The 13030-nt window shown below is 41.7% G+C and overlaps 1 protein-coding gene across 1 annotated transcript in view; it reads right to left on the bottom strand.

The window, feature by feature from the left end:
• Positions 1-12870, bottom strand: part of ENTREP1 (endosomal transmembrane epsin interactor 1) — a 61172-nt gene extending 48302 nt beyond the window's left edge. Inside the window, exons 1-2 of the mRNA XM_025891354.2 lie at positions 12691-12870; positions 3302-3358 (exon numbers count right to left, since the gene is read on the bottom strand). Coding sequence (XP_025747139.2) covers positions 3302-3358; positions 12691-12774 — 141 coding nt within the window. The 5' untranslated portion in view covers positions 12775-12870. The remainder of the gene's footprint in view (positions 1-3301; positions 3359-12690) is intronic.
• Positions 12871-13030: the final 160 nt, after the last annotated feature.

Below are 13030 nucleotides of genomic sequence, written 5' to 3' on the forward strand. Positions count from 1 at the left end.
ACAAAAGAAGGAGCACAAATATAAACAGTTTTCAAAAGGAAGTAGTCAAGTGTTCTAGATGACTGTGCACCCAACAACTCAAAATGAGGACAGCTTGCCTCTCAAAGGGCCCTGGAAAGACCAACCTGCCTCCTCCCAACCTCTACTACCCATACACTCCCTAACCACTCCGAAGTAAAAAGCGGAAGAAAACAACACTCTAGAGGACAAAAACAAGTGAGAGAAATTTAAGACAGAAGTAAAAAAGAAACATCGAGAACCTAGGACCTAAATTTCTCGTTGGCTGCCAAATCAACTTCACAGTCAACAACGGATGTGTATCGAGCACACTGTTCCTGGGGACCCAGGGTGAAGAAGACGGACAAGACCCCTTTCTTCATACAACTATCTACGGTGGGGATACAGACAAGCAAGTAGTATACAAACGGCACACAAGCTAATTACAGACTGTGAAGCCAAAAGTCAGTGCTGGGACATGTTGAGAGGCAGGGATGCTGGGCCACTATCACTGGATGGTCAGGGAAGGTCTCCTTCAGGAAGCAACTGCTGAGCTGAGGCCCAGAAGAAAAGGAGCCAGCCAAGGAAAGAGCTAGGGGAAGACGGTCCCAAGTTGGTTAAGACAGCCTGGCTGTGTCCCAGTCAGAAGGTGCCCCTCTGGGTAGAGTATAGGACATGAAGGGGAGAAAGGCTGGAACTCACCAGCCAAGCCCCCGTCTGCGGGAACACAGACCCACAGGGCCTCCTGGCTCTCTGATGAAATGTGACCTCCCACCCAGAATCATCCAAAGGCACATTCCCTAAACTCAGGAAGGGGTCTGGGGGAAGCCAAAGAAAAAGTGAAGCAGCCATCATGGGGAGGATTAGGGGCAGTCAGACCTACCCCTTGGTGTCACTAGATTATCCCCTCCGTTCAGAAAAGAAAACTACACTCAGGAAAGTCAAGTGGCTTGTACATTACACAGCTCTAAAGGGGATGAGCTGGTACTCAGATCAGGAGTGTCTGACTGGCATATCCAGTTTCTTTCATAACATCACATGATTTTATTTTTATTTTTTAACATAACAAAGGCACATGGCACAAGTTATAACAGAATATTATTAAGATTCACATGAACTGAGGATTTTTCACTTATGAAGTTGAATAAGGTTCGAATGATCTACTGATATACCCGGGAAGTTTGCCCTTGTATAATTCCTATCAACTAATTTATCTTCTTTATAAGTCGATGTTAATTAACATTTCAAAACAATCTCTACTTGATTCTAAATACTTCTTGATTCTAAATACTTCTAAATACGTAATTCTTAACAGTTGAAATGTAGAAGCCCATGTGTCTAACAGGCTTATAACTGATGGTAATACAGAACTATGACAGAATGCCATTCAGGCAGGGATGTGGACTCCTTGTATATGGAAACGTAATATTTACTGATATGGATGTAATTAATGTAATATTAAGCAGAAAAAGCAGAGCACAACATGGTACATACAAACTGGTTATAACTTTGACAAAGTTGTACCTGTACTTATCAACAAAGATGAGAAATAAATCTAAAGGCATAATAATAAAGATACATCTCTATTAAGGTCATTTTCATTTATAGTTGTTTGAGCTCACATAATAAATCTATGAGGCACCTTTCCAAAAGAAAACAATGTTAGAGAAATAAATGTCTTAAAAGGTCCACCTTCTAAACCTCTACCCAGAACACACGCTCATATTCTTCTCACCATTTGGAATCTTAAAAGTACAAATAGCTTTAGGGATTTTCTGATTTTAATTTAAATACCTGAGGTTTGTATTACTGAGCATTTCAATATTGACCCAATGGAAAAATCAGGACAAAAATGACTCCTATAGCCAAATATTAGTATAAACATTGGACACCATCCAACATTTTTCTAGAGAATTGTTGCAAAACAGACCTCAGCCACTCATAACACATTCCATAAAACTCATCTGAAGCCTCATTTTCTCCTACCCTGCTATCTTGTAGATTAAAATGCTGCACCAATAATTTACTCCTGCCAGAAATATTAACAGAGTTTCACCAAATGCCATAAATGATGGACTTCTAAAATGTTGCCTAAATTGTCTTGTGGGCATTTAAGAATTTAGCTAGTTTTGTATTTATTACCCACCACCCAGCAAACAGTGGTCTGTTTAAGATGAACTCTTAAGTATATACACAAAATGGTTTTAGAAAATTATTTAACCCTATTTCTTTTTTTAAAAAAAATTTTATTTATTTATTTGAGAGAGAGAATGAGATAGAGAGAGAGCATGAGACGGGGGAGGGTCAGAGGGAGAAGCAGACCCCCTGCTGAGCAGGGAGCCCAATGTGGAGCTCAATCCCAGGACTCCAGGATCATGACCTGAGCCCAAGGCAGTCGCTTAACCAACTGAGCCACCCAGGCGCCCTATTTAACCCTATTTCAAAATGGATGGGAGAAAAATCAGAAGAGACGTTATATAGAAAAAAATTTTTTCCATTATATGTACTTCAAACCACATTTGTCAGACCTTCTACTTCATCCTTGAAAGCTGGCAATTCCACTGGCAATTGTCTATTTTTTATAGTAGCAAATAAAAGGACATAGCAAATCAAAACAAAAAAAATATTGGGAATGTTACTAAATGTCATTGAATTGTGAACTTCAAAACAGGTTAACTTTATAATTATGTGTAGTTTACCTCAAAAACTAAAAAAAAGAAAAGGATAAAGTTACCAATATGTCTTTATTACCATGAAAATATGATAGATGTGTGATAAAGAGAGAATATAGAGAGCCTAAGTCATGAAACTCTGAGGTTGTCCAACCAAAGCATGATAATAATAAAAAATTATGTATTCATGATTTAATACCTAAGATTTACTTCAAAGGAATATTCAGGGAAAAAGAATGCAGGGAGCAGAGGAATGGGTGAGGGTCTAGCTGAACAAGTTTGGCTGAGTTGGTAGTTGCTGAAGCCGGGTGATGGGTGTAGGGAATTCATTGTATTATTCCCTTTGCTTTAGTATATTTAAAAATGTCCATAGCAAACCGATTTTTAAAAATACATCTTTACAGTAGATCTAATCCTGGAACTAGAAACACGTTGGGTACATAAGAAGTTTAAAATGAATCAGAAAACTGACAAAATTATCATCTCGCTTTACTGATTTCTAACAGTATCCATTGTGAGCTTCTTTTTTTAATGAAGAAGAAAGCTTCAGTATTTCTTCAGTGGTTGATTCCAACAGACTTCTCACATAGCACATTTTACAAAGGGTAACAATTTATGAGATCAGTACATACCAGGAGTATCATAGGCCGTTTCCAAGTTGTTAATCCTATGATTCCAGAGAGTATCACCTAGAAGGATAAACAGTATCATAAATCTAGGAGAGGGACCAATTCCAATAAACTAATCCTAGTCTCATAAGTATTTTTTTTCCAAAAAAAACCTGAAATTTCAAAGCCTTTTAATATTCCTGCTCATATTACATGAGCCCTGGTAGACCACTTTGGACTCTCCTTTCCCCAAGGCCCCCAAAACTTTTTTATTGACTGTGTACGTTTTTTCTTAAGGTCAGTTAAGAACACACAAAGAGGGGTACCTGGGAGGCTCAGTCCATTGAGCATCTGCCTTCGGCTGGGGTCGTGATCTCGGGGTCCTGGGATCGAGCCCCACTTCGGGCTCCCTACTCAGTGAGGAGCCTGAATGTCCCTCTGCCCCTCCCCCTGTTCGTGCTCTCTCTCTCTCTCTCTCAGATAAACAAATAAAATCTTAAAAAAAAAAAAAAAAAAAGAACACAAAGAGAGTAGCCTATCCTTCCAGTCAGTGAAGGAATCAGTATTGTTGATCCAAGCTCCCTGCCCCAGGGCACCTAACCTGTTGCCATTGACAGCCTCATATGACATATGCGTGGCTGCATCCCTCCCTTCGTAAGGTGGGTACCCATCCTTTGTGGGACAAGTAAACTCCCTGAAGTGGTACACAAGGTCTCTCAGGATCCTCCTCTGCCCACTTCTCAACCCTGGTTTCTATGCACCCCTGCCCGTCCCCCCACCTAGCTTCCTCCCCAGTACACCTGTCCCCCATTAGGTTGGCAGATGCTGCAGGGCTCTGTGCTTCTCTTGACTAGTGTCTTCTCCTCCCAGCTCCCCTCATAGCTGCCTGAGAACTACTATGCATCCTGCAAGGTCCTGACTAGCAGTCACCTCCTCCGAGAAGCCTTCACAGATCCCACCACCCCACACTCCTGGCACACTCTGGGAAGCCCTCTACACAATGTTCCCCCCAAAACACTCTCTGTCCTAATAACTTGAGAGGTGCATCTCTGCCTTGCCCACCGACTGTGAACTCCTACCTTGTCTCCCAATCTTCGGGTCCCAACCTGGCGCCTGTCATATGACTGGCAACCAATAATGTTCCTGAGCCTTGATTCCACAAAGAGGGGAGGGATTACAGTGAAAAAAGTCTCACACTGCAAAAAGACTCTTCGATAAACAACAATCTAAAATCCTTGGTAAAGAAGAATCAGCATTTGGCCAAAATGTAAACTGGAAATCACCATCAGCCCTCTGGATATCCCAGTTCACTAAGCCGTTGGGAAAGAACAATCCAAGTGCTTCTTCAGCTCAGGGACGTTGTCATGTCACTGGAGCTCATTTTCCTTTGTGAAACAGTGTGCATGCATCTGCTCAATGCTGTTATGAGGGTTTTCCTTTATGTGCACTTTTTACCAAAATCCCTCAAATGTACAGTTCACAATTAGTGTTTATCAACTACAAATCAATAGGGATTTTAGTGTTACTTTAGATTCCAAGCTCACAGGCCTGCTACCATGCCCTCCGTTCTCCATTTACTGGCTGAGAGTAAATCATGCCACAATGTCAAACCAGCAGAGGACATGTCTACCCACTTATATCAAGAACCAGAAAGCACATATGGGCAGATAGGCAGCAGATCCTTGTATCCCATGTATGTTTAAACAGACTATCAGCTGCCTGCCCACCAGGCACTAGATCCTTGCAATCATCTTAAATTCAGTAGGCTCTTTCTTCATTCTGAATGATTTCCGCCTGGAGATACGCAGGGCATGTGTCTGCATGTGGCCGCATCTACTTTACAAATTGGAACGTGAAATCCATGAGACCTTGGGGTCCAGGTTCCCCACCAGGCTTCTAAGTAACTACGCAACCTTGGCCAAGTCAGATCACTGTTCTGGTCCTCACTCTCGTTTCCTTAGAGATGTGGTAAGTGGAGGAAACCATGTCTGGCTCTCTTCTAACTCAAAAGTTTATCCTGCTGTGATGATACAGATTCCTCCGGATTCCTTTCAATCCAGCGCTGGCTCCACCTGCAGGCTGTGCGTGGGCACGGATCGCTCGCACGTGTGTGTGCGTGTTCAGTCTTCGTGTGTGCACGTGTGTATGTGTGTGTGCCCACATGGGTGTGTGCTCCCTGCCTGCCCGCCCTGCTGCTTACTGGACTTAGCTGAGGAAATGAACCATCTTTGGAAAAACGTAACTGAAACGTTTGACTGCCCTTGAGGGAAACACAAACTGCCCACTTCACTAAAATATAAATATGATGTGAATTACCAGGTAGTGTTTGATATTTAGACCACCTGTCTTCCTTAATACAGAGCCCTGTGGTTCAGCTTTTTGGAACACATTTTTCCCACCAAAACAATATTATTGTTAAAATGAGGTGCCCAGCCCAGCCCATAAATGCCCATAAAAATAGCGAGAGACTTCATCTATACTTTCTACCTCCCCCACCAGCCACATCACCCCACCCTCACCCACATCAACAATTTGGTGTGTTTACATATTTTACACATATACATATTTTTCTTTAAATTCTTATTACTAGACAAATATGTCCATATGCACATATACACATGCACAGAGGTAAACTTTTATAAAAAATGGGTCATAAAAGATACTTTCCTTCTCTTCTTTTTCTTTCTCAATAAATACCTCAAGGGAATCTCTTCATGTCCACTGGAATGGCTCTCATTCACTTCGGTTTAATAGCTACATAATATTCCTCTGTACGGTTTCCCCAATGCATTCAGTCATTTTCATGTTCATTGATAGTCTATCTACTTCCATTTTTTTGCCTTCACAATTAATGCTATGGTAACCATCCATGGCCAAATAATGCCTAAAAACAAGTGCTTTTTATTTCTGTTGGACAAAATCCCAGGAATAGGGTTGCTAAGGTGAGAGGGATAAATATATACATATATATATTCATATATTTAATAGGTCATGACAGATATAGTTGTCATTTAAAATTAAGGGTCTCTGGGATAAAGGGACTAACCTATCTTTATTGTTTTTTGAGAGGAGATTTTGCATATATAAACAATGAACTTAAACCATAATTTAAAAAATATGTACAAAACGTATTTGACAAATAATAAATATCAATAATCTCAAAATACATATGACCTTAAAGATACTTAAGACCCAGTAGGAAGAAATATAAATCTTATTAACCTTATTAAAATATAAACCTTATTAAGCAGTATTAAATGAAGACTCAAATCAACATATACCACGTTCATCGATTGTAAAGCAAAATATTTAAAGGTAATAAATTTCCATTTGAGTTGTTTTATAGACTCAGCACACACTCACATTAAATCCCAACAGGATTTTTGTAAATCACCTTTCTTTACAGGGATGCTTTAAGAAATTAGATTCCAGTTGCAGGTGGGAGTTGTAGTTACATCCACCTCAGTTCTAAACCTGGCAACAAAGGCATATACCTACTTCTACTCAATTTCTCCATTCCTCAAGCCCAATTAAACCCTACAACATTTATGGAACCCTATGAGAGGTGAGGCAGAGACTGAAGAGTTAGAATCCTCTGGAATGTGGAACAGAAGAGCTGTAGCTGGGGATGAATTTTTAAGAGCTCATGACTTACGAAATAGATGCTCACATTTCATCTGGGACTTGGGGGGAATTGATAAATGGCAAGAAGGGTCAGAGAAAGGGGAGAAGGAGGCAGAGCATTCAATACCTCCATCCCCCTTGGTGGCAACAGTAGCTGGAGCTCCATCAGAACGGACAAGAAGGTCCCTTTACACTGGCTCTCCATCGTATCCATTACACCACAATGCTATTACTTGTTTGATTGTATTTTACACTCACTGGTAATCCCACTGGATTACCACTGGATCTGTGAGTACTCGAGGCTCCTAGGGTCACTCAGTTAGTTATGGCCAGAGTCAACAAATGAATGAATGGACGGTGAATAACTGAATGCATGAAATCAGAAATAGGGGATGAACCTGCTGGGATGACTACTTCAGCCTAAATATATTTTTCACTCTTGTGCTTCCTAAAAGAGTATACCAACAGCAAAAAGCAACTTCATCAGCATTCTTTCCACCCAGTGCAAGATGAAACTTGCCCTGAATGAACAGGCAAGCACCTATTTTCTAACACTAAGTTATCTCTGTATTATTATAATGAGATTTATTATAATTTTGGTTTCACTCACTTGTAACCCATTCCTTGTAGCTTATAGGAGAAAGCAGAGACCTTTCTTTTCTCAAAGATATTGCAAAGAAGGATTCCAAGATACTTCACGCAAGAATCATTGTTACCCACCATACATGGTTAATGTGCCTTAATTTCCCAACTTAAAAATCAAATTATTAAGATCAAAAGCTTACTATTTTACTGCCCTATTTTTCCTTTGCTATCCATGAACATGCATTAGGGCAAAAATGTTCTGGATTGTTTGCCAAAAGTTGCTATATCTGAACATAGAGATAAAAAGAGCCAAGCTGTAAATGTACCATGTTTACCTTATGAATTAAGCACACAATAGTCAAACTTCTCAACCATCTATCTTGCCTTACAGATTTTACAGTGGCAATTTAAAAAAATGTGTGTGTGCATGTGTGTTGGTATGTATTATGCTTCCCTATCTGTCTAGCATGATTCATTAAAAGACCGAGGAAGTGGGCACCTGGATATTTCTAATGCACACATGATGGTTATTAGAACGTCCCAGGAAAAAATGGCCTTTTCATGCTTGGATTAAATATTGCCTTGATGTTTAAAAAACACTGATAGAAGTTCTACTATATGCCAGGCCTGGTACTAGGGCCCAGCAGCAAGTTCTCCTATATGTTCTCTAATTACACCCTCACAAAGTCAGTTCTGAGGCAAGAATCATTGCACCCATTTTACAGATGGGTAAATGAGGCTGAGAGGCTCAATGACTTACTCAAGAATTTATCAATGTCACTTTGCTGCCATGTAAAATAAAGGACCAAGGAAAATCAATATAAAATCATCACAAAAATTATATTTAAAATAGCCCATAAATATTAAAGTAGTATTTGGTGATCATGATAGAAAAAATGTACTTACTGTTGTTTAACTGGTAGAGACTTCAGAATTTTTTAGTTAGTTTCTCCTTTGAACCACTCATTCTTTTTTATATTTCATCACTGCAATTTTTTAGAAAAAGGTTTACCTTAAGGTTCACCAACGTCTGTCTCTTTATAGGGAACTGGAATCTTGACAAAGAATTACAGACTCAAGGGAGGGGGGACCATGAGTTTAGGTCAGTGACTCAAAGCAGAGATGTATGCAGATAATATTAAGGATGTTAAGGCTCCCAGAGAAGAACAAAAAATTAATAAAAACCAGTTCTCTACCATTTGCCTGAAATATCTTCCAAGTATATGTCATCAGAATAAGGAATTTTGTTTTTTGAAGGAGGAGACACAAACCAATGCAATCCTCTAACTCTTTCATTAATCCAGTGCAGTGTGGTAGTAACTAAATGTGCCCCCAAATAAAAAATGAGGACAAAATGACCTGAACATGGTCTTGGAGATTCTCCTCCTGCCACCCACCTGGGGTCAAACTTCAGGATGCTTTTAAAAGTGGCTAATCTCTTAGCTTCGTGCCTTTCAGGAATAATAGTAGACTGAGCCATTAACCAATACCGGGAAGAAAATAAATGATCACAGAATGCTCAAAAACAATGAGTACGTTAAAAACACTCCCTTCAAATTGCTGACAGTATGAATGTAAAGTATGGAAAAATACTCTTTATAGGACTTGTTAATTCCTAAATACATAGTAAAATAGATAAAATACCTTCAAGGTCCAGACAAGTGAAGGAAGGTTCCAAATCTCAGGCTCAATGTGAGAACACTTACAGAGGTATATACGGAAAAACGTTCTTGATTTTTAAACTGTGTTAATAAAAGTCTTTTTAATGAATATATCCGTTCCTTGAATTTAATTTTGTATCAAATATAAATGCAAATTTTTTACTGAAGCTGAAAGAAGATTTGCCAATTTAATTGCTAGAGCAGACTAAGGCACATCACGGTCATTCAGAGCTTGGGAGATGAAGATATCCTACCACTGTGTTCCTACGTGAGTCCAAAGTAACCTTAGACAAATGGGCACGACGACTCAACTACCTGGTTTCAAATGCCAACGAAACTTCTGAGGGATAAATAAAACATCGTATGTCCATATGGTGGAATCTCATTCAGCAATGAAGGAATGAAGTATACCATAATCACACTCCATAATCTGAGAGAACCTTGAAAACATTATGCTAAGTGAAAAGAGCCCGTCACAAAGGACCACTATTGGATGATTCCATCTATATGAAATGTCCAGAATAATCCATAGACCCAGAAAGTAGATTCATCAGTGGTTGCCTAAGGATAAAAGGGTCAGGGGGAAAATGGGGGGTGACTGCTAATGAGTGCAGGGTTTCTTTTTGGGGTGATGACAGTTTTCTAAAATTGTTTGTAGCAATGGTTGCGCATCTCCACGAATTCACCAAAAATCATTGAATTGCATGCCTTAAATAGGTGAGTTGTATGGAATGTGAATTATATCTCAATAAAGCTGTTATTAAAAAAAAACCCTGCCGTCCTCCAGTCATAATTTTTAAGTTTTTCTCACAAAAACCTTAGTTTAGCTATCTTTATATTAGTACATTACAATGTGCTCTTAAGCCCTTTCTTTGTCTATTAAGCTGCTTTCTTTTAGAAATCCATACTGAAATATTTCATGGCTGAAATTATGATACCAGGGAGTTGCCTTAAAATTATCCAGGAGGGGGAGTGGGCGTGGGTGAGCCAGTGGCCATGTGTTGATTAACTATTGAAGCTGGATGATGGGTAAAAAGGGGTTCATTATACTATTCTTTCTACATATGCTGAGATTTAAAATTTTCATAATAACATGTGAAAAGTGGAGGGGGGTGGTTTCTTAAGACCTGCCTGGTCACTTCTATGTTGTCTCTCTATTCTGTTTATTTCTTCTTTCTGTTTAAGATTTTCTTTTAAAAATGGCACACATATTGAACTCTTTACAGATGAAATGGTGTGATGTCTGAGATCTGCTTCAAAATAATGTGGGAAGTTGACCTGACAAATGGCCTACGGAGCATGATGGACTCATTCCTACCCTGCTTAAAACACTCATCCTTCTGATACTGTCAGAACACACAGAGCCAGCAGCAAAGCTGGGATGAGGCAGAGATGAAACAATTATTGGAGCTTGGGGAAAGGTATAGGAGGGTTCACTGAACAACGTTTGAGTAAATTCAAAATATCCCATAAAACAAACAAACAAAAAGCCTCTCCCGTGTACATAAATTCAAAAGGCATATGCTACTGGTGAAACTTTTTTCCTAAAACACCACGGTCATGGTGCCTAATGTCATCCTCAAATACTACCCAGTCATTCTGGACACGCAGTTTCTGTTGGTTCTACAGTCACTTTGTAAATTCTGTGGCCATCCTCAGAAACGGGCCACAAAAAAATAAGCATAATGAACAATTGCAGGTTCATATATAGAGCTGAGGGGTGGGGTGGGGTGTGGAAAACAACCCGACAGAAAAGAATTTAGTTCCAAGTCACTGATTCTTTCCCTGCTCTGTTTTGCTGGGTCCTAGAAAACAAGGATACGCCCAGCCAGCAGGTCCAGGAACAGCCATCATCTTCTGGCTGATGGCCCTTTTTTTTTTTTAGCTATATATACTTCATCAAATCCAACTGTGGCTTGACTGACATTAAAGTGTATTCACCTCTGAAATAATTCACAGTAGTACACTGATTTGGGGTTTTGATTTCAGAAGAGAAAAAAAAAATAGATTCAAATCATCCTAAACTTGCTCTCTTTAAGAGGACAAGAGATTGTGATTTTAGAAAGGGGAAATCCCTACAAATGTATGCAAGATTCACTTCTGGTCCATGGTATTTAGATAAATGAAATGCATCCACCATTTGGCTGAATTTAGTCTGACGAGTGGACTAGGGAGCATAATGAATCTAATCCCTGCCGAGAGCCCAGTGGCAGGGCCGGGAGGGTGGGCTTCCCCAAACACGATGAACAGAGCGTGAACTCCCCAGCACAGGCTGTTCCACAGTCAGACCATCCAGCGTCAAAGTATTTCAAAAGGAGAGCAAACTGGCATCAGTTTAAGTATAAATGCCAGGCCGGGCTCACAGTACTTAATGTTCTTGATGTTCTTATTCAAACGATTACTTTGAGTTCAATTAGTTCTCCCTATATGCTTAAAATTTGGTCTTGAATCTGGGTATGCATGGACCTGCAAAAGGACAATTTTATGTATACTGGCCCATACATTCATTACGGATCTTACTTAAACTTTCAGAGTTAGTTACTTCATAAAAAGGTCCTTTACTTTCAAATATCCATCTTCCACAATCATTCCACAAAGACCTATTTCCAAGTCTCTCAGTCCCCAGCAAAGCTCAAGAGGTTGGATGCCTTAGACGCTAGGACATTTTAGGAGGCAGCCTTCCCCAGAAGCTGGGCACCTTGTGCCCCAGAGCAACCTTCCCCATTGGAGGAAGCAGGGCCAGGTCGCTGCAGGGGGCAGACATCTCAGATTAGCTGCCCCCTGCTCCTGAGGCTCTGGCGAGCTCATACATAATGAAACTTTGGGTTCTTGAGAATGAAATTCTGCACAGCAGCCTGCCTGGCTCCAATAATCAAGTGGGAATTTAGGGCCTTCCTTTAATGACCAGGTACAGGCGCGGTTTGCACACACCCTGTCATTACCTCTTGAACTTGTCCCCAGATAGAGTGGAGCCATCCTACCCGGTACATTTCAGATTTCCGTGTGCCTTCAAGTGGAATAAAATAAATGGCGTGCCCCAGTCCAGTTGCCACTTCAATCACCCCACAAATACATCTACTATGTGCCAGGCACTGTGGCTACCTCAGTGGACAAAACAGATCAAATGCTCACCCTCCCCGCGCCGACGTTTTCAGAGAAGTAAATACTCAACGGCCCGAAGTTGAATCATTTTTCTCCTACTTTCCTACCATCCACCCCCATTCTTCCAATCTCCCGGAGCTGGAAATCTATTTTATTCTTTTAACTTGACAGGAACAACAAAATCCTTTAGCGTGCAAGGAACAGACACTGTCCAGATGCAACCCAATTCACCCCTAAATACTACTCTCTCTGAGCCTTTCTCCCCCGCCCAGCCTCAACGCCTCCAAAAACTTCAATTGGCTTTAGGGGTTGTGCTCCCCAACCTCGGCCCTGGGGTGGGGGGAGGGGGGCGCAATGCAGGGGCCGTGGAGGAGACCCGCCAGAGGCCCCTGCTCCCCCGAAGGGCCGTGTCCAGGGGAGCGGGGCGCGCGCGGCACTCACCGAGGAGCCGGCCCAGAACGGACACGAGTTCTTCACCTGGGGGGAGCTGCTCAGCGACAGCGCCCCGAAGCTCAGCGCCACCATGCAGCATCCCAGGATCAGCTGCAGCAGCCCGAGCGACAGCAACGGACGAGCGGGCAGCAGCGCCGAGCCTGGGGCGGCGGCGGCGGCGGCGGCGGCCCGGCGGGAGGAGAGCGCGGGCGGCGCTGCCAGCACCCCCGCGGCGGCGGCGGTGGCGGCGCAGCGAGGCCGCACGGGGGGGGGCAGGGCGGCCCCGGGGCCCCGCCCCCCCAGCCGCCGCCGCCGCCGCCGCCGCCCCAGGCTCGGCGCTGCTGCCCGC

This window comes from Callorhinus ursinus, unplaced genomic scaffold (genome assembly GCF_003265705.2).
Source record: "Callorhinus ursinus isolate GAN/ISIS: 27379988/994484 unplaced genomic scaffold, GSC_fseal_2.0 scaffold28, whole genome shotgun sequence".
Taxonomy (NCBI): domain Eukaryota; kingdom Metazoa; phylum Chordata; class Mammalia; order Carnivora; family Otariidae; genus Callorhinus; species Callorhinus ursinus.